The 26549-nt window shown below is 49.6% G+C and overlaps 1 protein-coding gene across 4 annotated transcripts in view; it reads right to left on the bottom strand.

Moving 5' to 3' along the window:
* Positions 1 to 7742: 7742 nt before the first annotated feature.
* MAMLD1 (mastermind like domain containing 1) overlaps positions 7743 to 26549 on the bottom strand; it is a 120520-nt gene continuing 101713 nt past the window's right edge. For 3 of the 4 annotated variants that reach the window (XM_053201816.1, XM_027053458.2, XM_027053459.2), the window contains 2 exons: positions 10985 to 11069; positions 7743 to 9990 (listed from right to left, as the gene is read on the bottom strand). In XM_053201816.1, coding sequence (XP_053057791.1) covers positions 8780 to 9990; positions 10985 to 11069 — 1296 coding nt within the window. In that variant the 3' untranslated portion in view covers positions 7743 to 8779. Of the gene's footprint in view, positions 9991 to 10984; positions 11070 to 17100; positions 17345 to 26549 lie in introns of all 4 variants that reach the window. The other variant, XM_053201817.1, reaches the window with a different exon arrangement.

Here is a 26549-nt window from a genome sequence, read left to right as displayed (position 1 = left end):
GACAATTATGCTAATAATCATAATTCTTTTATGCAGGTATAATTCTGCGTCTTGTTGCCACCTTGTTTTCAGCTCCCAGAAAGCTTCTTTGCAAGGCAACACAGACATTCACACCTGTATCCAACTGGATCTCCATCCTGCGTGCAAGACAAGCCATTAAAAGTGAATCTCAGATGCTTTGGAGTTTCTGTGTCATGAAGAAACACCAAGTTCCCATTTCTGCTGACTGTTTGATTAGATCTTTTCTTCTTTGTCTGGCTGCTGGAACAGCTCTTCCAGTAGGTGGTAGTAGGACTGGTGGTCAAGTTACTGAGGCCCTTAACTGGCATTCATTAGGACAGATAAGAGGGTGCTTTCTTTACTGTAAGATTTGAAGAATGATTTATGAAATTCAAATTCAAATTTCAATCGACTCTGATAAAATAAATGCTGAGTGAGGGTTAAGTGCTAAGCAAGAACTCTCTGTTTCATTAGTTTTTCAACATCCAAAGTACTGTGTCTGCTCTCATGGCCTCTTTTGTTGGATCTTTTCCTTATTGTCCCATGCTTGGGGCAGTCAGTCTGGTGGGGGGATGGGTAGTTGGTACCAGGACTTAAGGTCAAGTTACTGGAGCCCTCTATCAGCATTTCTGAGGAGGAATGATGAGAAGCTGCTGTATCTTCTCGAGAATTTTCTTTTGAAGGCATCTGGGAAAACTCAGGATCTAAGGCTAAGTTGAACTTCTGTGGTGGCTCCATGGAGCTCTAGTCACAGCTTGAAGCTCCTCTTGGATCATTGCGTCTGAACAGGAAAGTGATGCTTGAGGCTCTCATGTTGGTATAAGTTGGCTTGGAAAGGAGTTCCAGGCTAGTTTGGGCAGTGGAACCCAGACTTCCAATAAATAGGAAGCCCACATGCTTTTTCACAGCTACATAGCTGAATGGCTTTACCTAGTCCCTATTTTGGACACTTAGGTTATTTCTAATTTTGGCTAGGTCAAACAATGCTGCAATCAGTAATTCCATACACACATCTTTGAGCGCTCGTGTGAGTTTTCCCTGTAATGGATTCCCACCATGTTGAAGGCATAGCCAGTTATCCTCAACCCTGTAGCTTTAAATACAGATTCCTGGGCTTTCCTCTAGCCCCTCTGAGTGATATTCTCAGAGGTTAGGGCCCACATGGATGTATTTATTCGAAAGCTCCAGGTGGTTCTGACTCACAGCCCAAGTTCAAACTCTCCCATCAGGGAGAGAGAGGGCCTGTGTGTCAATGCTCCGTCTATACTGGCTGTCATCAGTTGTTACATCTGGGGCCAGTCTGGTAGAAAGGCATGACAGAACATCATTGGTGTTCCTGTAATTTCTGTCATTATGAGGGAGGGCTAGCACCCTCTCTGTGTCCACTGGCAATTTGGGTGTCCTTTGCTCTATTTTTAGTTTTTGAACCCACAAAATAATAAATGTTTATTAACATAAATAATTTAACTATGAAACATGAAAATGGAGAATTTTGCAAAGATCCATTTCAAAGATATTGAGAACATAGAGACAATTGAGTTGAATAAAACAGGCGAGCAATGGTTTGAGCAAGCAGTTGCCGCAAAATTTTGTCAGAATAGGGGGAGACAAGACCGATCTGTCTAGTTTTTCATGTAGCGACTGGCTATGAGCTCCCTGTGGTTTTGTGTTAAGCTATACGGGATTCCAGAACAGACGCTGTAGGAAAATCAGGCACTATTCCTCTTCCTCCTTCCAAATATAAACTTGGTCTCTGTGGCCTTTTTCTTTCACTTCAAATCGCTATATTTGTACTTAAAAGCACCTCTGTACTTTAAAAAATTTATTTTCCTCAATGTTTTGTTATGAAAATTTTCAAGTAGTCAGAAAAGTTTGAAGAAATGTACATTGAATCTTCATAGACCACCTCCTACGTTCTATAATTGACATGTTCCTCTATTTACTTTACCATATCTCTCTCTCTACCCACCCCTCTACCCATCCACCAATCATCTTTTTTTTTTAATGTATTTCCAAGTAAGGTCCAGGCATGAGTACATGCCACCCCTATGCACTCCAGCAGATAATCAACTAGAGTTCAATATTTGTTTATGATTTTAAAAAATTTTAATGTTTATTTTTGAGAGGGGGGTGTGGAGGGGCAGAGAGACATGGAGACAGAATCTGAAGTATGCTCCAGACTCTGAGCTGTCAGCACAGAGCCCGAAGCAGGGCTCGAACTCACAGACCGAGAGATCACAACCTGAGCCAAAGTCGACAACTTAACTGACTGAGCCACCCAGGCGCCCCTGTTTAAGATTTTTCTATTTTAGGTAAAACTCACTTACAGTGAGATTTCTAGATCTCAAAGGAATCATTCTCTGAGTTTTGGAAATGCATGATCCTATGTAACCCATGCCCCTATCAAGATAGAGAATTTACCATCACCCCAGAAAATTCCTTGTGCCCCTTTCCAGTCAAGCCCCATGCCTGTCCTGAGGATCTCCTAGTTCTGATTTTTTTGTTCCCCATGGATCACTTTTGCCCATTGTAGCACTTTATATAGATGGAATCATATAGTGCATATGCTTTAGCATCTGGCTTCTTTCTCTCAGCATAATGCACCTGAAATTTATCCACATTGTACCTTGTTATCAGTTCATTCCTTTTCATTGCTGAGGACTCTCACTTGGTACACACGAGGAGTACTGCGTTGCATGAACAGACCACTTTGTTTATCCACTCTCTGATTGGTAGATGCCCAGGTTGTTGGCAGGTTTCGATTACTGTGAATAAAATTGCTATGAAATTCTGGTATTTGTCTTTGTAGACAATCTACTACCTTTATTTGCAAGTATTAGGTATATCAGCCTTTGTCTACCATGTGTTCCAAAATTTGTTTCTAATTTGTCACTTTGGACTTTCATGGTGTGTTTTTCTGTATGCAAGTTTCTATGTCTTTTCCTTTATGGGTCCTGGGTTTCGTGTCATGATTGGGGAAGTTTGATCTACCCTATATTATAGGAATAGCCATCCTTGTTTTCTTATAGTGCTTTTACGGGTTATTTTTGCTATTGTAATCTTTGAATCATCTGAATTTATCTTGATGTCAGGAATGAGGTCAAGGATCCAGATTTATTGTGCAAATGGCTAGTCAATTTCTCCAACACCATGTATTGTGTCTCCCTCACTGATTTGAAATGCCACCTTCCTCATTGTCTCAGTTCCCGTGTATGCTTCTATTTCCTTTCTGCTGGCTCATCTGTCTTGCCCTGTGTCAAGGGCCACATTGGAAGAGAGAGAGAGAGAGCTAGAGAGAAACAGTTAATTATATACAGTTGAACCATGAACAACACAGGGGCTGGGGGGCCAATCCCCTATGCAGTTGAAAATTCCACGTATAGCTTTTGATGTCCTCAAAACTTAACTACTATTAGCCTACTGTTGACTAGAGCCTTACTGATAACGTCAATAGTCGGTGAACACATATTTTATATGTATTATATACTATATTCTTACCATAAAGTAAGCTAGAGAAAAGAAAACGTTATTAAGAAAATCATAGGCAAGAGAAAAAAGATTTACAGTACTGTTAGTGTATTTATTGACAAAAATCTGCATATGAGTGCCCCCACATAGTTCAAACTCATGTTGTTCAAGGGTCAAATATGTAGATAATGTTTAATTTTATGTGTCACCTTGACAGGGCCATGAGCTGCCCAGATTAAACCTTGTTTCTGGGTATGTCTGTGAGGGTGTTTCTGGATGAGATCAAAATTTCAAACAGTGGACTCAGCAAGCAGATGGCCCTCCCCAACGTGGGTGGGCCTCTTCCAATCTAGTGAGGAGCTGAACAGAGCAAAAGACAGAGGAAGGTGGAATTAGCCCCTCTTTTCCCCTGCCCCGCTCCTTGAGCTGGGACACTTCATTTCATCTTCTCCTGAGTTCAGACTGGGATTTACACAAATGGCTCCCCTGATTTTAGGCCTTCAGGCTCAGACTGAACTACAGCCCTGGGTGTGTGGAGTCTCCAGTCCGTGGATGGCAGACTGTGGGACTTCTCAGCCTCCAGAATCGTGTGACCTGATTCCTCATAATAAATCTCAATCTCTCTCTCCCTCCCTCTCTCTCTCTCTCTCTCTCTCTCTATATATATATATATATATATATATACACACACATATATATTTATGCCTATATATCTACAGATATCTCTACATATGTATATATATCTATAGATATAGATGTCTCCATCTTATTAGTTCTGTTTCTTTCTTTGGAAAACCCTGACTCACTCTCTCTCTCTCTCTCTCACTCACACACACACATACAGACACACACCACACGTATAGCTCCCACGGGTTCTGTTCTCTGCTATAACCCCGATGGATATCCCCCCCCCAACATACCCAGTTGACTCCATGAGGCAGGGGACCATGTCTGTCCCCGTCCCTGTGCATGGCACCAGCATGCTTATTGAATCGCTGAATGGCTACACAGTAGAGAAGCCAACAGTACGTGCTTCTTCAGAACCCCATGCCCACTGGCAGATCCCCTGGGCTGAACGGCAAGTGAGAGATGGTACCTTATCTAGGGATCTTGGCCCTGGGGCCTCCAGTGGCTTGAACCTGCTCTAGTGAAGGAGGGAGGCCCTAAGTTGTCACAAAGCTACCTGGGGACTTGTAGCATTTCCCCTGGGGTTGGCCCCAGAGTTGGGAGGGGTGTGATAGGAGAGGGTGTGGAGGCTGTGACTGTGGTTCTTTCTGCAGCACTGTGGGAAGGCCTTCAGGTAGCCGCCTGTAAGCTCCTCAGGAACCATGGGCAGTGGATGCTTTGGGTCTTGCGGCCCCCCTCAAGGAAGGACTTGCTCAGGCCAGGGGCGTATGAGGGACTCAGACCAAGGCTGCTTTCTGAAGCAGATGAGGGAGAACTGTCTTCTCAGGAGTCATCTGCAGGCCTCTAAGCTCTTTCACTCTTTCTTCAAGGGGCCTAGAGGGTTTCAGCCCAATGTGCCACCCAGTCCAGAAGCATTCCCTGGGGGATTGAAACTTAGACCCTGGCCCAGATGCACCATACTCTTCTTGACCAGGCTGTCAAGATGCTGAGATGCTGGGATGCTGGGACACAGGCTCAGAAACCTATTTGTCTGCCCAGGAGAAGGAAGGCAGAGGAGGAAGGAGCAGTGTCTCCTTATAGAGGGGCGGGTGAGAACACACCTCAGAGCAGGACAGGGCCAGCCTGCAGGCCAGAGGGGATGAAGAATCCAGGGGCCTGTGGCTCCTAGGAGCCAAGGGGCAATGTTTTTCTAGAAGGAAGGAGAGTGTAGTGCTACTGAAGGGGCAAATCCACTGAGGACTGAAAAGCTTGCATTGGAATTAAGGCCAGGAAGAAGCCATACTCTGAGCAGTGTACTTAGGGGAGAGATGGGGGACTGGAGCTAGGTTGCTCTGGGTTGAAGAGTGAGTGGGAGGGTGGCAGGGAGCTAGGGTGGCATCTGGTTGCACTGTGGTACTTAGGGTCTTTTGAACACGGGTAGGTTGGAAGCCCTTGGGAAGAATCCAGCAGAGGAGAGGCTGAATGCACCAAAGAGAGGAGAGCTAAGCGGTGGCAGAATGGCGGGAGCTGGCACTCCCCGAGATCGGAGGGAAAGGGCTGCTGGGAGGCAGGGAGACCATGCTGGGGTCTGGTGGCAGGCATCGCTCAGGGAGCTGTCAGTGCTGTGGTCCACGCTGGCCCAGCTTTGAGGTCACGTCTGGCTGGGGTGGGAAGTGGGCCCCCTAGGACTGGAAAGTGGAACCAGCCCAGTGGGCCAAGCTCAGCTTTTCTTTGGGGGTTTGGAGGGCCAGCAGAGTGGGGACAGCTGTGATCCCCAGAGCCCTCTGGAAGGCTGAGGAGGCCTGACTGGGAGTGCTGGACTGGGGGATCTATGGGGATTCAGCTCCCCAACTGACTGGCTGTGAGCAGCATTCACTGGGCAGGTGGGTCCAACACAGAATCAGGAAGGGCACCTGGTCCAAATCCGGATACCCTGGGGCCATTGGAGAGACGGAACAGGAGAGCTGGGCCCAAGTGCCCTGGCATGGGCCTGACGTGAAGCTGGGGACTGCCTGGGGCCTGGCACCCTGGGGCATTTGGGGTAACACTGGGAGCCCCCGTGAGGATGGTTCCTGGGGACATACTGCCTGTGAGGGGCAGAGGGAGCAGGGACAAAGAGTGTGACAGGGAGTGAGGACAGGAGCTCGTGAGAGACACATACATTACCCAGACCTACAAGGAACGCTCCGCAAGAAGCAGAAGGGGCCTCTGTGAGCCAGTGGGCCAAGAGCAGGGCTGTTTGAGTCAAGGCTGTTTTTAGCACCCGTCTGACCGGCAGGCTGGGGAGGTCAGCTTCCACCCCTGCCCGTCTTTACTTAGTCACAGCAATCAAGAATGGTGGGTGGGGGCGTCCTCTTGGAGCACTTCAGGCTCTATTGGACAGGACAGGCCTGCCTCAGTGTTCCAGCCTCCCTCGGCCCCCAGAGTGTGCCATTATCCTGGAACATTCTGTACCTCCAGGATAGGATATAAAAGTCTCCCAGCCAGTTTGGAGGGTAGATGTGATGTATTCAGTTTCTGCAACGATCTACAAATGATCACAAGCAGTGCTTCGGCTCTGCTCTCAGAGCTCACGGCAGGGGCGTCCTGGCTAGCTTCCTCGCTGCCTCTGCGGAGGCGTGCTTTCATGTGCACCCCCTGCCACCTCCTGGGAGAGGCACAGGTCCCAGCCCTCCGAGTAAGGTTCTCTTCCGAATGAGGCCCGACCGTAAGCCAAATTCCTATTAAGCTCTGTGGAAGCCACTTTTTTGCTGTGAGGGGGTGGCTCGAGCGTGGAGTGACAGCAGTCCCTGCTGTTTCTGTGCAGTTTAAATCGGAAACAACCAGCCGCCAAGCCGCGTGCCACAAATGCCAGCGGGGAGGGGGTAGGAGGGGACCGGAGCGGGGGGCGGGGGGTGGTGGTGGCGGGCTGGGCCGGGCAGGTGCTGACCGCGAGGGCAGCTCCGGGCCTCCAGGGGGCGGGGCTCCGGAAGGGGTGGAGCTCGGCGGGGGGTGGGACCGCGGGGCAAAGCTGTGGCAGTAACTTCCCGTCCACAGCGGTTCCGACCCTGAAGCCAAGTTCTGCGCCCCGTCGCCCCTGCCCCCGCCCCCGGGCGAGCTGAGCTGCTCCCGCCCCACACTCCGGAGGAACAGGGTTGGATTTAGCCTAGGCTTTGGGGGAGGAGGTGGAGGGGAGGCGGGAAGGCCCTCCTCTCCCGGGTGTCTTTGTGAAGTGACAGGACTTCTCTCCAGTGCAGCAGACTGCCTCAGCGCCAGCCCCCCCCCCCCCCCACAACTCGCCGCCCTACATGGGTGTCCCTTAAGTGGGAAGAATACAGATCTTTAATTGGGTCTGTCACCCTCTCAGGGGTGAGAGGATAGTGGTGCAGAGGGTCTACATTGGCAGTGGGAGTCTCCCCCTGCCCCTTGCCCCCTGCCCCCAGTGCACTTGGTTCAGTGGCCTCGGCTTCCTTCTCTGGAAAATGAAGGGCTGCAGTGAAAAATAACGTGCTTCCGTGCTGTGATGCAGACTGATGGCAGAGGCAAACTTTTTACCCCTCGCCCCTCGGGTCAGGGCCTGCCCGGTGCACAAGGCACGTGTAGACTCTGAAAGAACCAAAGACACCAACAGGCTTAGCTGCCATGGCTTTGTAAGTACTGAATGCTCCCTTGAAAATTGAAAACATAGAGGCACTTTTCTCCTGGCTGTTTATTACAGAACAAAGAAAAAACGCACTGGCTTGAAACAGACGCCAGATTTCAAATGTAAAGGCGAAATAGGAGGTGGCAATTAAAATGTGATTACACAGAGTCTGGACACTGAGAAAAAGTTTACAGAACACGTGTGGGTTTTCTATAACAGACACTTAAATATACATGACAATAATTGCAGATAAAAACCATCAAAGACAAACCCCAAATCAACTATTAATGTTTACAGACTCCCCCCTCCAACCACAGACCATACATGAAAACAAATACTGAAAGGCTTTAAACCAGGTACATCTAATCTCCACCCTGCAAGGTGCCACTGGAGAAGCGTGAACCTGGGGGTTTCTCTGTCTGAATGATAAACGGAGAACACTCTAGATCCTCAAGGTGGACAGCGCAGCCAGTGTTCAGCTCACAGGCTCTCTTTTCACCCCTCCCAAATCTACAAAACTCTTAGCCTCCTGGCAAATTTCCTCTGCGGGGCACTTGTAAAGCTTCTGCTGTAATAGTGCATCAGGAAAGAGCCAGCGGAGACCCAACAGGTTTGCGAAAGAGTTTAAGAGTTTAAGAATCACACAAGACGATATAATTTTTAGTGAAAATGGCAATAAATGGCCAAGGGGTTTCTACTTGGCATTTGTCAGTTTGTACAATGCCTCTTGGTCACATCCACACCTGCCATTACATCAAAACCATAAGCAACAACCACCTGGCTTCTAAGGTAGTGCTGGGGCTTAACAACCAGCTTAACAAGGTAGCGCTGGGGCAAAGAACACAGCCTGCATATTTGCAACAATGTATAGTAAACACAAACAATGCATAATAAACACAACTCTACTGAAACAAAAGCCGTCACTTTATTTACAAAGTCACAAAATGAAGTATAAATACTTCTGTCATTAACGTTTACGAAAACCATTTACAAAATTTTCAAATATGTACAGGTAGCTTGAAAAATCACCAGCTTTCCATTTTGTCACAGGTAGAGACAGGGATGAGCACAGGCTGATGCCACTCAAATGTGATGAGGAAACTGTGTGGCTGTGGAGGTGGCTGTGAATTTGCTATGGGTCCAGCCACTGCCTAAAGTGGTGGCAGCGCAGGGTTTTCCACGGGCACTTAAAGCCCCCCCCGCGCTCTGGGCGGCAGCATCGTGGGCGGCGGCGTGCTCTTCCAAAATATCGTCGATGAGCCTCAGGTCGCACACCCAGCCTTCCTCTGGGCTTGCGCTGGGGCCCTTCAACAGAGCTTCGATGAAATCCGCCTCACTACAGTCAGGGGGTGAGATCAAACCATTTAGTTGGGGCTGGGGCTGGGGCTGGGGCTGGGGCAGAAAGTCATAGGGTGGCAGCTCAGGGGGGTTGCCCATTCTGGGGAATGGACCTGGGGACTGGCTGGCAGCGACGGCAGAGGCGGTGGCGGCGGCGGCGGCCATGTAGCTTGGCGGCTCGATGCCCTGTATGGGACTCATGGGACCAAAGCTGGCCATTCCCTGCTGGAGGGATTTGGTGGCATTGAGCGCAGGCACGGGACCCTGCACCGGGCTCTGGCCGAGGCTCTGGTTGCCCAGCGGGCTGAAGCTAGGGTCAACCAGAGCCGCACTCACTTTATGGCCTGGCCTGCCTCCTGAGGTCACCTGATTGGGGGGCACAATTGCCTGATGCGGTGGAAATGTCGGGACTACCATGGGAACTCTTGCGGGCGCCTTGGTGAAGATGGAGTTGCTATCAAAATGCTGCTGGACGCTATTATCTACACGGCTCAAGGCCGGTTCCCTTGAGACCGCTGTGGTCACAGCTGCCGCCGCCACCCATGCAGCATTGTTGAACACTGCGGGCATTCTTGGCACACAGGGCTGTCTGAGCTGGTGGGGGCTCGGGGGCTGGCTACTCAGGGGCCTGGGACAGAACCCAGGCAGGGGCACTCTTGAGGGAGTGGCCTTGGAAATCTGCAGATGACGACAGACAGAACCGAGGCTACTTAGGGGGTTCTGGCCCAGGCGCAAGGGTATGGGAAACAGGGGGCTGGAGTTGAAAATTCCTTGCTGCTTGCCCCGAGTCGGTGAGATCACGCCCATGCCTTCATGGCTCTGGTGCCTGGTGGGTGGGATCATTCCTGGACTCAGATTGTTCTGAAGGAGCCCAGCTCTGGGTGGCATCATAGGCTGGTTGGATGGGGGGCTTGCCTCAGTCTGGTTACACTTGGACGTGACTTGTTCTTGGACGGCTACAGAAAGGGAAAAGTGGCGGTCAGTTCCACAGTCACCTTCAACTTGGGCTGCAGCTGCCGCTGGGGAGCTACTGGCCTGGCACTGATTTCTTGCTTTCTGCACTCAGCTCCTCAACTCTTCTCAACTCCCCTTCTTTCTCCACCCTCAGCTCTCCCCACGCACACACCGACATACGATCCCACTGGACTGAAAATGCCAGCTTCTCAGTCTGTCTTTTCAGGTAGATCATAAGCTCCACAAGGCCAGGGTCTGGGTCTGGTTTTATACTCAGCACTCCGTACACAGGCCTGGCCCTGCACACGCCTTGACAGTGGTCCACCCCTTGCCTCTGGCCTTCCTGGAACTTGTCTGTCCTGTCACTGCAGCTGAAGTATGGCCTGACATGCTACTCCAGCTTGGGCAGGGAGGACATTCGGCTGGTGTCAGGCCCAAAGGAACAGGGGTTTTTGCTGGAGAATGGAGGCAGCACTGGGCTAAAACCAGGTGAGGGCATTCTTGGCCCAGCCCAGTGTTGCTCCGCTGGCTGCTAAGTATTGTTTCACACCCATCTCCCCAGCTAGTGTGAAAGTTCCACAAAGTGGGGACCATGCCTGGCTTTTTTGTTAAGGACTGTATCCGCGGCCAATAAATGTTGAGCCCATTCAGAGCTGCCGTGGTAGGGAAGGGACCCCTGCTATGTGTGCAGGCTCTGGGAACCCCCGCCACAGACTCTTTGAGGAAGAGTGTCCTCAACCCCTGTCCCACTGCCCACACCTGAGGGATGGCTCAGGAATGTTTAGAGTGGAAGGTCACTCCAGCAGTGGCTGGGGTGGTGGTGGTTGGGGGGCGGGGACAGCTGCATGCTATTTAACTGAGTTGCAGACCTCCCCTTTCTCCCTCAGGAGTTTCAGAAACACTGACAGTATCGGCTTACTCTGGAGTGAATTGTTCCCCCTCCCCCGCCCCCCACTCCAGCCTGCCCCTTTGGGAACAATGACCTTAACTGCTTACCTTGAAACTGACTCATCTGTTGGGCAATATATGTACTCCGCTGTTCAGGGGTCATTGCCATAAGACCTGATCTCTGCTTCTCTTGCTAAACAGAAGATGAAAAAGATGTGTTAGATAGCGGCTACCAAGAAACTCGGCCTTGGGATTGCTGCATGGGGGCCCAGGACTTGGCTTTGGTGTAGCAGAAAGCATGAGTGAACACATCAACACACACTTGCATGCATGCCCCACCCTCCCACGCAAAACTCCACAGGTATAAACAAAAGTAGGATTCTGCACCTGGGTTAAAAAATCAACTGTGACAGCATAGGATGGGGGCGGGAGAGACAGAGCTTAACAGCAACAGCACACAGAGAAAAGATTCAGGCATTTTGGATGTCCTTCTGCTCAGGATGGGCCAGCAGTGAGATGTGGTCACCAAAAGAGCAAATGTAACATTAGGCTGCATTAATAGAAGCAGAGTATGTAGAAGGAGGGAGGTGACAGTCCTACACTCCTCTGCCTTGGCCAGACCATGTCTACAGTGCTGACAACAGTCTTGGCAGGCCAGCCTCAAGGAGACCCAGATGAACTGGCTATATTCTGAGGACGCTAAGCGATAGGGGTAGGGCTCGGACCCGGAACCACGCAGACAAGGAATGGCTAAGCGAACCAGGGACGCCGTGGCTGGGGCAGAGCAGACTCTGGGCTATGTGGTGGTGGGTACCCCGCTTCTGCAGGGTTGTCACAGGGAAAGGGCTCAGGCTCCTTCTGGGTGGTCCTGGCATGAACGGCAGGATGATCACATGGTCAGATAAATGCATTGTCTGCCACCCAGAGTAGCCACTTACTGCCAACTTCCCATCATTCTCCCGCCTGGCTGTAGGATGGGTAATTGGGACAAGCTTCCTGTCTCCCTCTCAGGGGACGGCTGGTGGGCTGGGGCAGGAGCCGAGCTTCAGGGCCGCAGTCTCAGCACTGAGTCTCAGTGGCCCAAGGAGATAGCAGAGAACCGGATGAGGGGCCGGGGGCACGACTTACCCGGAGACCCTCAGCCATTTGGTTCCAGGTGGTGACTGGGACCCAGATCTCGCCCACTGCCCTCTCTCTCCCCTTCTCAGGAAGCCTGCTCCACAGTGTGCTGGCAACCAAGGCAGCTCCCACCCCTTAGCCCATGTTTTGAGCTGCAACCCCCTCCCGAGATGCCAGAGGACTTGACCTACAACATGGGCTGCCCAGCAGGGCCTGCTTTTCTGCACCCAGTGGGGCTGGCGCTTCGGAGAGTGCTGGGCTCCCAGCCTGGCAGCAGAGGACAGACACAAGGCACTGGGCAGACCACGCCAGAAGCGATTTCACCATCCTGCAGTTAGCCTGCTTCCTGTCTGGGCTCTTGTCCTCCTCCACCAGGGCAGCTGGATGTAGGCGGTGGGGGGCTGCTCCTGGGGCTGCCCATGGAGCTGCCCTCTTCCTGCTAGAGTATGGGGCACCCGGGGCCAGCCCACGCGTGCTCACTGTGCTGAGCCGCCCGCACCCTTCTTTCATATCATTGCAGTTAGGGATCTGGCCCCCGAGTAGCACGGGGGTCACGTGGCTGCCCGAGGCAGGAAGCAGGGCATTGAAGCCAGGCTCTGCCTGCCACATTGGGGGCAGGCAGGCTTTCTGAAGGCAGGCCTTTCACCCTGGGCCAGCACTTTCACTTTTGCTCTTCCCTTCCATCCTTATACCAGCGGCCAAGATCTGGGCAGAAGATCCACAGCCCCCTGCTTACTAATGTGACATGTGAGGCTCAGAGAGGTTAAATGCCATGCCCAACTTGATATGGCTAGGAAGTGCCGTGTGTCTCAACAGCAGACCCGGTGCTCTGGCCTCTCCAGCCCACTGCTTCTGGGGACTGGCTGCTTCTGGGGTCTGGTTCCTGTGGCTGGCTGGGTCAACACCCACCCTAAATCCATTTCCACTGTTTGCCCCATTAGTTGCCTCAAAGAACGCAGTTGTACAAGGGGTGGGGGTGGGGGCCAGGGGGCAGGTTGGAAGAATATAGAGCGCAACCGAAGAAAAAGCCAGGGAAGGGCAGAAGAGTCCAAAGGGAAGGAGGTAGAGAGGAAAGACACCCATGGGGCAAGGGGTGGAGAAACTGGGTGGTGGTGGCCAGATGAAAGAGAATGCTTCTTGAGCAGTCCGGCGTTACAGGGACCACGGGACAGTGCCCAGTGTTCATCCAAGGAAGCAGAAAATCCGGACCTTCCCGAGTTTAAGGGCAAATCTGGTCAGCGGCATGGCTACAGAAACTCTCAAGTTCACATAGCACGGTGACACCCGGCCTGTGGGGCTGGGCCTCTGGCATCCTGGGACACAGACATCAAGCAGGAGTCTCTTCAGTGGCCTGGGGCCTCCAGAGGCCAAGGCAGCCCTCTGCTCCTGGCCTGGTCCTGTTGGCCCTGGCAGAGGAGGCCTCCCTGGGAGGCTGCTTCCTTTGTTTTGCAGACGGAGGCCCCCATCCTTTGTTCTGAATCAATGTGCTCCAAAGATAAGCCCCAAGAAAACAGTTGTTGCCTTTTGACACTGACAATTGGAATCGTTGGAAAATGGAGAAAACAGGAAATGACAAATGTTTTCAGTGACCAGGAGGAAGTGATGGCTGAAAGTTGCTGCTTAGTGACAGATACTTGTGAATGATGGCCCAGGCAACCTGTGGCTTTTCATAAGCATGGTTCTGGAGAAGGTCATCAAATGACTCATTTTTCTAGTGCCGCAGTTGTGGAGGTGTCCTATTGTGCCAGGTGACACTGACAGAGCAGTGTCAGGTGAGTGCTGTGTGAGCCTAGCTGTGCTTTCCTCACGGAGAGAGAGAGACCAAAGGCTGGCCTGAACCCCACCACTGTCCCCTGGCACAGCCCAGCCTCACACAGCGTCCCCCACCAGCAGGCCAGGCCAGACGCTGTGTCAACCTCACCCTTCAGCCACCGCAGGTGAGTGTGTCCTATAAGGCCCAGTGCAACCACCTGGATGCTTTCTCACCACTGCAGGGAAAGTGGTTGCCAGATTCAATCACTTAATCAGAGGGACTCTAAACTGGATGGGGGATGGGGGAGAGAAGGAAGAGCAAAGGACCAGCAGGACTCATGGACAAAAGCCTACAAAGGGTTTCTGGTTTTCAGCCAGATTCAGACTGAGGTTACTGTCCCCAGGACCCTGCAGGAGGAGAGCATTCTGACTCAGAAGGGGATTCCAAAGGAATAGCTCCAGGGGGATGGCAGGGAATGGGCCCAAAGCCTTGTTTTGTAGAGCACATTGAGGGTGAGAAGGAGTGGGGGAGAGGGAAAAAGGGAGATCTTTTTCTGCTTTTAGGTAACTAGGCCTCCTTTCCAAGCAGACCCACCCCCTGAGTGTCCCCAAAGGGAGCCAGCCTGCTTGGCTGCTGAAGGCACTCAGCTACCTTAAAGGTTCAAAGGTTAATGAGTTCTACTGTGTAGGTTTGTTTGTTTATTACTCCACTAGGAAAATCACCTTCTTTTGTAGTTTCTGGAAGCTAGATTTGGAAACAACTCACCCACCTTTTGACTTTTCTTTTGAAATGACAGGAAGACAGCTTTCTGCCTGGAAACTATAAAATCAAGATCAGAATTCTTGGGACTCTTGCTCCCATGGGGGTGGGGTCCCCTGATACCCATGGGCTCTGGCTTGTCATGGCCGATGGATGAAGGCAGTCAGATACTTCCATCGGGAGCCCTGTTTTGAGGGGGTGTTGACTCTTTTCGGCTATAATCCTCCTCAGTGTCCTTCGAAACCACAGGGGCTTTTTCCTACAGTGAATGACAAATGAGGTTCATAGTTTCCTGGTCCCTCCTAACTCTCAGAACCCGTGACTCAGTTTCTCAGGAGGCCTCTCCGTGGACCGCTAAGGCCAAGATCTGGGGAGAAGGGGTTTGCCGAACACCTGTTCTTTTGAGTTGCCTTTGCTCAATGCCCTTCCTGGTCCAGAGTGCACCCAGTGACATGTGGACCTCAGTGGCTCTGGAGCCCCCAGCGTGAACATGCTCAAGGACCGGATGGGAAGACAAGGTTTACTTAGCAGCTCGGTTAGTCCCTTTGTCAATCAGCGGACAAACACTTCTTGTGGGCTAGCGCTGGGCTTCTCATTCTTCCGGAGCTTATAATGGAGGGGGAAACTGACAAGATACAAGTCAGTCAAGGAAGATCACTTCAGATGGTGACACGTCTTCTAAAGAAGATAACAACAGAGTGAAGGGATCAAGAGTGGGTGGGCATGGCAGAAACCTTGGGTCAGGGCATGGGACCCTGAGGGTAAATCAGAGCCTGCCACACTATTCTCTAAGACAGGTGAAGCCTGGGGCAGCAGTAGTCTGCTAGGGTCTTTCTGTGCCCCTCCCGGCCCTTGGCGTTCCTATGCCAGAGACCTCCCCCAATGGTGACGCTGCTGCTTTTGGGTCGGAACCCATCTGAGGCTGTCACTGGGGGCTTCACAAAATCAATGCCACCAAAAGCCAACAGCAGAGAGCTGTAGCTCAGGTTTTTCACTCTCCGGTTTTCTGTCTTTGTACTTGATCTCCAACTGCATGAACTCTATTCTGACTCCTCCTCCGTCTTGGTGGTTTCAGGGCTGCCTGGTCCCGGAAGGGTTTGGCCTCAATGCTGGGAACAATCCTGGCAGAGGAAACAAACGTCTTTGCAGCTCACCTTTCTCCTTCCCCTATGGTGCCTGCGTCCTCCGTCTCACACTGAGTCTGGCCTTCCTGAGTCATGGGCTGAGCTAACAAGGCTCTGTCCCTCAAAGTCCCCCAGGAGGGTCCAACTTCCAGAGATTCTTAGGAAAGATTTGGGGGCCAAGCGTCTGCCTGGTCCTCCACTGCTTGGTGGAAGGCGTTGCCTTGGGAAGAGACATAATAAGGTAGGGGCTAGGAATTTGAGGCAAGCTAGCTGGGATCCCCTTCAATGTTTGACTTCTGAGGGAAGGGAAAGGCAGGGAAGACTAGGGTGGAACAGTGACATCCTGAGTGGACCATATCCCCATCCATTTTTGCTAATTCTGTTTTCCTGGTGGCTTTGTGCTGGACGTGATTTCTCAGGTTTCAACTGAAGAGCGAAGGGCTGAGGAACACGGTGACTCTGAGAGCACACACAGAAAAGGGGGAAAGAGGCAGGAATCAATAGACCTTGAGCAAAAGGCACTGCTTGTTCTTCCCGGCTGGGGCTGGCAGGATAAGGAGAACAAGGCTGTACCTACCAAAGCAGAACTTCCATTAAAGGCCAGAATCCCGGCGCCCTTTCAGCTTGATGACCATCTTCTGATCACTATCACTTAGCAAATGCTCATTTCGCCAGTTTTTTTTTCCCTGCAGATAGGGCAGATGTCCTGTGCAAACTGATATTTTATGTACCAGAACAACATTTCCACGACCCAAACGATACGCCCTGCAAAGGCCCGCTCTGGCTGGCATCCACCATCTTGCTCCCACCACCGCTAATGTGACTCTTCAAGCGGTTCCTTCTAGGCTGCAGGGGATGGTCCAAACTCACAGCCATTGTGGACAGGCTTGGCTTGGCTTCCTTCTGCCTGCTCTCCTCTGGCTGCCAGTCCTCCAGTGAGGTGATCCAACTTCCCACTTTTAGGGCGCACGAGTCTGGAGTGGGGTCAGAGAACACTGTGGGGTGCAGAGTCCACAGCAGATTGCTGGCAGGAGAGGCAGTTCCTGAGTACCCTCTAGGCACAGAGCAGGCAGGTAATGGAGGGTATCCAGAGGTGCAGAAGCAGAGTCCCTGTCCCCCTTGGGCTCACAGTCTGGCCGCAGGGACAGACAGGCAAGGAAAGACCCAGGGTGCTGGAAGGCGTACCACAGGGAGGGAGTAATTGCAACTGGGGCAACCCCCACTCATTTCCCTGGAGGTGAGGCTCAGGCGCCTGGAGCACTCTGCTTGCTTGGGTGGTCTCTTTGCCAAAGATGGGCTGGGACACAGTAGAGAAAGCACTAGAAATCCCTCATAGGTGTACAAGAGCTTTATGGGCTGTCACCTCCTGTGTTCCTCCCAACAACCCTGTGAGGCAGGCGGGCAGGCTGAGCAGGGGACTGCGCCCCAGTTGACAGATGAGAAAGCGAGGCTCGGGGGAAGTGACTTACCTACAGCGTCGCAGCTAGGCAGTAGTGGAGCGGGCACCTGCCTCCAGGCCTTCGGATCCCAGCCGCCCCAGGGCGCTGCCTCTGAGGTGCTGTACGAGGAGGTGACTCGGGCCAGCTCATGAGCAAAGGAGCTGCCGGGCAGGAAGGACTCACTCCCCAGGGCCTGGCAGGATGGGGGCTGTCGCCCGAGGCTGACCTGGGGGGGCCTGGCTTCCCCAAGCTTGCAGGCTTTGTCTACATGAGTCTACAACAACCGATTGAACAATCCATCAGCTGTTTGGCCACACAATGGTCCTGACTGATCTTGTCACTGCCATGACCGCCTGCCTAGCTGGGTCTTATGAGTGTGGTGCTTATACACACCACCTGGTCTGGGGCCACAAAACCAAACAGCTTTGCGCTCTTAATTGTTATGGGTCACAAACTCCTTTGAGAATCCATTAAAAGCTATGGTCTCTCTCCACAGAAAAAGCACTCCCAGTGGTGTTTCCCCTTTCCCGGCCCACCAACATTTTACATATAATTTCAGGGGTTTTCTGGACACTTAATACCCATCCAAGGATCTCAGTTAAGGATCCCCTGCCTTGATCAGTCATTGTTTTGTTGGAAACGGGAGGAAAGCTAGGTCACATAAGCTGGTTCATCGGCAATGACCTTGACCAATCCCGATCCCTCCCATCCCTTTACCGCCCCCCACCCACCCAACAGAACACACAGTTCTAAACTGGTTTGTAGGTTTGTGTGTGTAGAAATGTTGAGGAATCTGCAAAACCAAATGGTGAGTGCAAAACCAAACAGTTAAGTGTAAATCCCACAACAGCCAAGTCCTGAACTCTAGCCCTCACCGCACTTCACCTTACCAGGGCCCCGAGGTTTTGGGACTTGTGTGTGTGTGTCTGTCATGTTTTAGATGACAGGGATTTCACCAGAACTGAACATATGACCCGATTCTTTCAGCTAACAAACAGCAATTTAAAAACCTCACACTTGATAACCGTGTCAGAGAACATTTCAAGACTCAAATGAGCTGCTGATATAGCCCTGACATCCTGATGAACACACCGAGCGCTTGACACAGCCTCTTCCCTCTCGTGCTGTAACACCTGGGCTGGGAGGCACGATCTGTGTCTCCTATCACCCCAGTAGAAAGAGAAAGCTTCATCCCCCAAACTAAGCTAACCAGCTGGAATCAATTCAATTCACTGCAGTAAACACTAAGCACCTACCGTGCACGGGTCTGTGCCATGGACACTAGGCTGGTAGATATTTGGACGTATCATTTGAAATAACACTAAACATCGCCACCACTGATTTTATTGAGCATTTGCTATGCACCAGGCACTGACCCAAGTGCTTTCAATATGCAGTCTCACTCGGTCCTTTAAGGAGCTGTCTCTGAGGCAGGAACTACTATTGTCCTTATTTCACAGATGAAGATGCTGAGGCCCAGAAAGGTTAACTAAGTTGCCCAAAGTCACACAGCTAGTTAGGAGCAGAGCAGGATGCAAACTCAGGTTCGCCTGGTTCCCAAGCCCACACGTAGTTTGCCATGGTGTGTGTGTGTTCAGTCATTAGCTTACCAAACGCAAAATGCATTTTGAAATGTAGAAACTATTCAAATGCAGCATTTAGAAAAGTTCAAAGTTTTACAAGGGCGGTCCAGACAAATTCTTAAGAACAAATTATAGACTTCAGGAGGGGACTGGGAAGACATTCTAACTACCTGGAGAGTTTCAGAGAGTACACCCGTCCCCCAGACAGATACAAAACCAAAAAAACAAAAACAAAAACAAAAACAAAAACAAACCCAAAAAACCAAACCAAAACAAACAAACAAACAAAACAACAACACAAAATATCCTTAGCAAGTAAAGTCCGTGCACTTGGGAAAGAAAAGCTCTTCACCATCTGATGGTGTACCCACCGTGCAGGGCCCAGTGCCCCTCCTCTTGGGGCGGTTCACTCGTAGGGAGCTCAGCTCCCTGGCCATCTGTGGCTCCGGTTTTTCAAGCTTCAGTTTGTCCTTGGAGCAAGGTCATCCGGGACGTAAGCAGAGAGGTCTCTTTCTACAACTGACAATTCTTAGTGCCCGCACACCTAGCTCCTTGATAATTTTACACACTATTTTATAGCCACATTGGAGTTTTTACAACCCCCAAATGCAAATATTACTAGACCTCTGATTACTCACCCACTCCATGACGACACAACTGAAAAGCAATGAATAGGGCTTATTTGTAGGGAACTGAAGCATTTTAAGCTTTTGCTCAGGAATCCCTGGTAGCTTCATGTGACTTGTAGGATATTAGTGATGGGTCAAGAAACAGGACCCCCCATCAGTGTTAACATACGCTTGCAGTGCCTCAGTAGTTTATCAGGCAGAAAAAACTGCAGATGGCACATGGAAATTACCAGCGGCAGAAGATGCCCCAACAGTGTGGGCAGTTCTATTTCGGCAGCAATTGGGAGTGGGCCTGGAGCCATTCATTCGAGTGGAGCAGAATGGGAGCAGGCACTTGGCGGACCAATGCAATCCCCAGTTGAAAAACAAAACACATAAAATACATGAGATTCAATCTTGACTGTGACTGACTAGCTTTATAGCCGATGCTCATGTGTCTCCTCTGTTTTATTTGGTTTGGAAAGAAACCCTGCTTATCATGTACCCTGTAAGCGTGTGGCCTAAGCTTCAAAGAAATGGTGGTTAGGGACATTTCAATTCCTTGAGGTTTCCAAATGTAAGGTAAAGCCATCGCTTTCTTTGGAATCACTGAAAATCTGAGAAAAGCTAGTCAATGAACAATTGGTGGGCACAGTCACTAGCTCTTAGACTGGCTGGTTCCACGTGACTCCAGATCTCAGAGAATTAGACCACAGGTGGATGGTGTCTGAGAGTAGTGCCCAATTTCACAGAACTCACAACCATTCAGTTCCCTGGATCCTGAGGTTTCCATGGTTGCAAGAGAGCCTGCTGGACTGAGGTTGGCCAAAGGTCCCTCCCCCTGAAAAATCCTCCAATGGCTCGCAGCTGCCTAGAGATGCAAGAACATCCTGTTAAATTCTGCTCTTAGGGCTGTCCATAACCTTGGCCTCCTGTCGTCTTGGCAGTCAGGTTTCCTGTCCCATGGTGTCATGTACTCTATCCTCCAGTCATGGCAAAATCTCCTTTGAGCTCATCAGATCTCTCCAGACAGGCTGCCATGTGTGTTCAGCCCTCTGAGCTTGTGCCCCTTGATTCACCCAGCCTGGAATTCCTTTTCCCCAAGTTTTCACTCTAGGAATCCTACATGTCCTTTGAGATCCAGCCCCTCCACCCTGAGAATTCTGCCTCTCCTTCAGCCTAGCTCCTGTGGCTGAACACCTGTGGCTGACTGAACATCCTTGCTGGACCAGGTCTTAATTATCTCTGAATCCCTTTGGTGCCCAGGTAGTGCCTGTGCCTTTGCCAGGGGCTCAGCAAATACTCAAAGTCCAAATGACCTTGCTTTGTTATGAACTTGGCGTGATGTCCCAGGCGCTTGGGAGATGGTATTCTGGTGAGAACTGTGCTGGCCTCTTTTTGGGATGAACCTTACTGACAAAAGGAGCCTTGACCCTCACTGAAGCACATCTACTCATCCTTTTTTAACATTGTCATGTTAATAAAACCCATCCAAAGAACAGAGAGGAATCATAACCGCACCATAAAAATAACATCAGCTAACATATTTACTGGGCACACACTGTGTGCTAGGCACTGAACTCTGCATACATGCAGTTGAGACTGTGGCTAGTTTACAAGACAAAGAAGTAGAGATACGTTTACCCAGGGCACACAGTGGCAAGGAAGGGTACAGACCCGGATCTGATTTACAGCGTGGCTAAAACCCAAGCAACTCCTGGGTCTGGAAGTACAGAGGCTCCTTCTCTGCACATGAAGAGGAACAGTAAGGTATCCTCTTTCGTTTACAGTGGAGTAACTGCACCTCGTTGGCTATTCTGTGACATCATTGTAGCTCAAACGGGTTCTGGGACACGGAGCGAAGGTTATGACTAACCCCCGTAGACATTCAGCTACTTGGCAAGAAGCGGATGGGTGTTCTAACTCTATAAATTATTGGCTAGATTATATATTGGTCCAGTCTTCTCCACCATGGGGATTCAGAAGGAAGTATATGTGTACTCACAAGGTTATAGCTGTGTACTATAATTCCACCAGCTTCCGGGAGCTTGTGGATTTCTAGCCCCCATCATCCAAGAGTTCAGGTAATGAATCTTGAACTCCTTTCTTTCTTTTCTCTGGCCTTTACTAACCATGTAATAGAGGTGAGCAGAGAAAGCCCAAGAGAAGGACCTGGAGGCTTGGCACAAATGCCAGAGACCCTCAGAACCCAAGGTCCTTCAAGAGCTGGGCCGACTTCAGAAGCCAGCTCCAGTTGTTATCCAGATAGCACAAAGAGGTCAAGGTGGAGCTGTGGAAGAAGCTGAATCTTTGGGCATATTGGTGAATGTCCCTACGTGTCAGAAGTGACAGGAGACAATTTTGTAAATGTGAAGTAATGCATTAGGAAAACAGGAAAAATGTAATGTGAGTTAGACTTCTTGGTTTTCTGCTTGCCATTTCCCTACTTGGCCAAGTGCAGATGAGAGTTCAATATATCACAATTACGTGTCTGTTAATAATAACACAAGACAGCTATACAACTCAAGTCTGGGATTTCATAAGGAATAAAATCCCAGAAGCTCTATAAGCAGCATTGTTCCACAGAACTTTCTGAGATGATGTTGAATCATCCTCCCAGAAAGGAAAGAAGGCTCTATACCTGTGCTGCCCAATATAGTGGGCACTGGCCTCACGTGGCAAGTGAGCACTTGAAATGTGTCTACTGCAAATGGAAAACTGAATTCTTAATTTTATTTACTTTTAATGGATTAAATTTATTTAAAAAGCCACATGTGGTTGCTGTCTACGATACTGGAAAGCACAGCTTTTGGCAAGGTGGCCAAGAGTGCATGTAGGCTCTGGAGACAGAGGTTTGGGCTGGGGTCATGGACTTGCTGCTTCTTAGCTATGTCATTGTAAGGAAGTTACTAACTCTTCTGTGTCTCAAGTGGTAGGGATTGTGAAGATTCCTTGAATTAACACATATGCAGGACCTGCCTGTTACACGCACTGTCTGAAGACTAGTGAGTGGTAGTCTTCATTAACAGTAACACTTCTGCCATATACTGAGCACTGTTGCGATGCTCCATGTGGTGTCCCAAGAATTGTTCAGGGATTAGCCTGGAATCAGACATGCTACTTTAAGCATGGTTTGGCCAACACAGTTCAACAGGGCCATCACCTATCCCATCTCTTGGTAACCCCTTCTGGGGGTGTCTTTCAATTAATTTTTGGGACAAACTTATGAGGAACATATTATGATGAACCCCCTGTAAATATGAGGAAACTGAGGCACAAAGAGGGTAAGCAACTTGCCCAAGGTCACTTGTTAGTAAGTGCCAGAGCCTGGACTAGAACCCAGATATTGTCTGACTTCAAAGCCCACCCTGAGTTTTGCTCAATCAAGTGGCCCAGCTGAAGCCTTTGCTATTATATAACAAGCAGACCAGCAGCAAGAACATTCTGGAAGGCCTTGAGGGGTCTACAGCTGTGAAATGGCTGCTGGGTTGGCTACTGTGTGGCCCACATGTTGTTTTTGCAACAACTGTATCCCCAAATTAGGAGAACTCCAAGTTGGAGCATTTCTGTTATGATACATGTGGTACAGGGGATGAGAGGGAGCTAGGGCTCACTAAAGAGATTCTGCTAAGAACTCTAGGGTAGCACCAATCCCACCCACTGGGTGAAGCTTTCCCATAAATTTGCATTTTGTTAGAGTGTCCTTGGAGCAGCGTATTCTGTATGCAAGAGCTGGAAGAGTTTGAGCTTTTCTGGATTTTTCCCCTTTATAAATGTATATTTAACCTTAATTTTTCAAAGTTTAAATGTCTAAGGCTGACTAAAATTGATGAGGTCCAAAATCAAGTTCACTTAGTCAATCAAGTTCTCAGACTTGAAATTTAATCACAGGATTAAGTTCAACTGGTAAATTGCTACTTTGCTGAGAGAAGAAAAAAAAAAAGCCAAGAACACAAAAAAGGCAAAATCAATAGTGTATACATCAATTAAGGAATGAAGGAATAAGTATCTTTTCTGCAGCATGAATTCCAATGAGTAGGCAAGTGGCCTGAGAAGCACCTGGGCTAAAGACTGGCATACACCTCAGTATCCCCCATCGCGTGAGGCTCAGAGCAGGTCTGCGGTAGTCTTGATATTTAGGTGAGCTGTTTTCTGTGGGCACTTCTGTAGTGTGGCCAGTGCTGCACCTGCTGTCATTAATGCTGGAAAACGAGATAGGAAAACTGGCTGGTCAAGGCTAGGTGGGCCACTGGGAATCATCACAGGAGCAAGGTGAGGTCTAGACCCCTGCCATGGGGGACATCAAGGGCGGGGCAAAAGGGAGGCCATCAAGGCTGTCTGGAAGCTAGAGAGCCTCAGCAGCCAGGAGAGGCCTGTGGCACTAGTTGCTCTGATAGCTTCTGGAAGGTTCCTATTGTCTCATGACGGTGATGGTGATGGTAAACCCCTACGATGTACTGAAATTGTACAACATGCCAGGCACTGAATAAAATGCTATACAGTTTTTATCCCATTTAATCCCCATGGCAACCTTGAAAGATGGGTACCATTACCACCCTCATTTTAATAGGGACGAAAATAAGGTTCAGAGTAACAAAGTAACTTGCTCCAAGTCACACAGTAAGTAAGTGGCAGAGCTGGAAGCCAAACCCAGGTCTGGCTTACTCCAAAATCCAGGCTCTTAATTACAAATACTAACCCTTATGCTTATGCATTCCCACATTCTTTCCTCAGCAGTGTCTCCCTGCTGGGCGTAGTGAGCACTGCTGACAGGCCCCAGGGCGCCAAAGGAGCCATCCGACTAACCATCACATTCTGGCAACCGAGGAAGGGAGTGGCAGGATTTCCTTTGGAGACTTCCGGATTTAGATAGCAGATTTAATGCAAGCATCTAACTTCACTCCCTCCCAAAGCCCCACTAAAAGTGCGGTAAAGGTTTTGTTTTGTTTTTTAAAGGCACAATCCCATGAGGGTAAGGAGAACAGGAGAGAAGACAGCAGCACCATAGTTTCCCAAGCCAGTGAATGGCTAGACCAAGGTTAATGGACTACACAGCCTGAAGAAACTGAATCACAAGATGTCAGAGGGAAAGGCAGAAAAGCAGCTTGGTCTGAATGGCCTAATCTTCATTGGGCTCAGAGACAGGAGCTCCAGGTTTTCTCTGGAAAGAGGTGAAGGGGACAGAGGTGGCCAACGTAATGCAGTAGATCCTGGATCCCCTCCCTCACTCTATGTCTGTGGGTATCTGCCTCTCCTTGACCCTGGCAAAGGTCTGGCTTGACCATTTGCTTCTAAATTCCTGCTCTGCCTTCCAGATCCTGCTGCCTGGATCAGCTGAGGACACTCAACTTCACCCCACAGAGGTGTCCTGTGTTCACCTACACCTAAATGCTGGAGGAACCCGAGGCAGGCTGTGGTGAGCTCAAAAGGAGACACAGAGCAGCCCAATCCCTTCTGTCATATTTTCTGTGTGTCCAGTATCATGCCCATAACTCTGCCAGGAGTCCTGATGGTGGTGGGCTCTATATGTGCCCCAGTCCACCACTGTCTTTGGCCACCAACTTCCCTAAAAGGGGAGCTGGGGGCAGACAGTGGCTAGGACTACCCAGCTTCTCTTCTTTTGGAAGCCTTCAGCTAACAGCAGCACTATGGTTCTTTGCTGCTTACGTATCTACCTCGTGCCCACTGCTCAGTTCTCCAAAATGAAGGGACTACTTGTTTAAGAGTTCATTAAGGAAACTATAGAAAAGCAAGAGAATGATTACATCAGAATCAAGAGAGTGGTCGCCTCTGCGGGGAGGAGAGGCTAGGATCACAGAGGCACATTGGGGGTCTACTCAGGGGGTGGCAACATTCTATTTCTCAACCTAACTGGTGGTGACACAGGTTTTCACTTTGTACTTCTTCTTTAAATTGTACATATGGGCCTTGCACACTTTTCTGCACCTATGTTATATTTCACAATGAAAGTAAAAACTATATACAAAGCTTGGTGTCAGTAATGTGACAAATATATTTCTGCATAGGAAAAAATGAAATGCTGTATTCCAACATGTTAACAGTGGTTATTCCTGGCTTATTTGTATATTATATATTTGTGTATTTTATTATCACACGGAGTTTGTGTTTTCTCTATACTTTCTTGCACTTTCCAAGTTTACTATGAAGAACACATATTACTCTTGTAATCAAGAGATCATAAAATGTATTGGAAAATGACGAGGTCCCCATCTAAAATTGAAACCAATGAGGATCAACACAAAATAGATGGGAGGAGCCATCAGTGGAAATCAGACAATAAGTACCTAAAGAGATTGGAGAGAAAGAGAGAGAGAGAGAGATTGGTGACTGTCTAATCTACCTAGGAAGACCTCAAAGCTCATCAAGGGGCTTCAGGTGCATTCCTATATTTGACTCTTAAAAGTCAGGAGAGTTGTTATCTCTGGGAAATGGGAGGGGTACAGAAAAGGCTTCTAAGATATTTAAAATTTTTTTAATGTTTATTCATTTTTGAGAGAGAGAGAGAGGCAGAGAGCCAGTGGGGGAAGAGCAGAGGGAGAGGGAGACACAGAATTGGAAGCAGGCTCCAGGCTCTCAGCTGTCAGCACAGAGCGTGATGCAGGGTTTGAACTCACGGACTGCGAGATTATGACCTGAGCCGAAGTCAGATGCTTAATGGACTGAGCCACCCGGGCGCCCCTAAGGTATTTTGAATGTTTCATTTCTCAACCTGGTTGGTGGGTACATGGGTATTGGTCTTATTATTATATGCTTTATATACTCTTTTGTATGTATCATATGGATTCAAGAAAACCAGGATTAGAAAAATCCAGGAATCCTGTAAACAGAAAATATAGTGCTATGTCAAAGGAACAACTCAAGTTCATAAAAAAATCATCATTGTTTACAAGTTAAGAAAAGTTGCTTTGGAATTTTGACCTTATTTTCTTTTCTGTTGTCAATCCCATCTCTCTGGAGATGCTCCAGTCAGACAGGTTTAGGGTGAGGTCAAGGCTGGAAAGACCTAGTACAGCACACTCTTCATGAAATTTAGGGTTGGCCTGGTTTCAGCTCCCTGAACCCTGGCAAGAATGCCAATACTCCCAGAGCTCAGGGTTCCTTCCCCAGATTTTGTCCACAAGGATCTATAGGTGAACTGCAAATGAACCAATGCTTTCCTGCTACCAATGCTTTCTCATGCCTACCTGTGTGCTCTCCTTCCTTCCCAACCTTTAAGGGGCATCATTCTCTACTTTCTTTTTACTGAAATCCTCATCTTCTGTCATCT

This window comes from Acinonyx jubatus, chromosome X (assembly GCF_027475565.1).
Source record: "Acinonyx jubatus isolate Ajub_Pintada_27869175 chromosome X, VMU_Ajub_asm_v1.0, whole genome shotgun sequence".
NCBI lineage: Eukaryota > Metazoa > Chordata > Mammalia > Carnivora > Felidae > Acinonyx > Acinonyx jubatus.
This window is presented reverse-complemented; position numbering and strand designations above follow the sequence as displayed.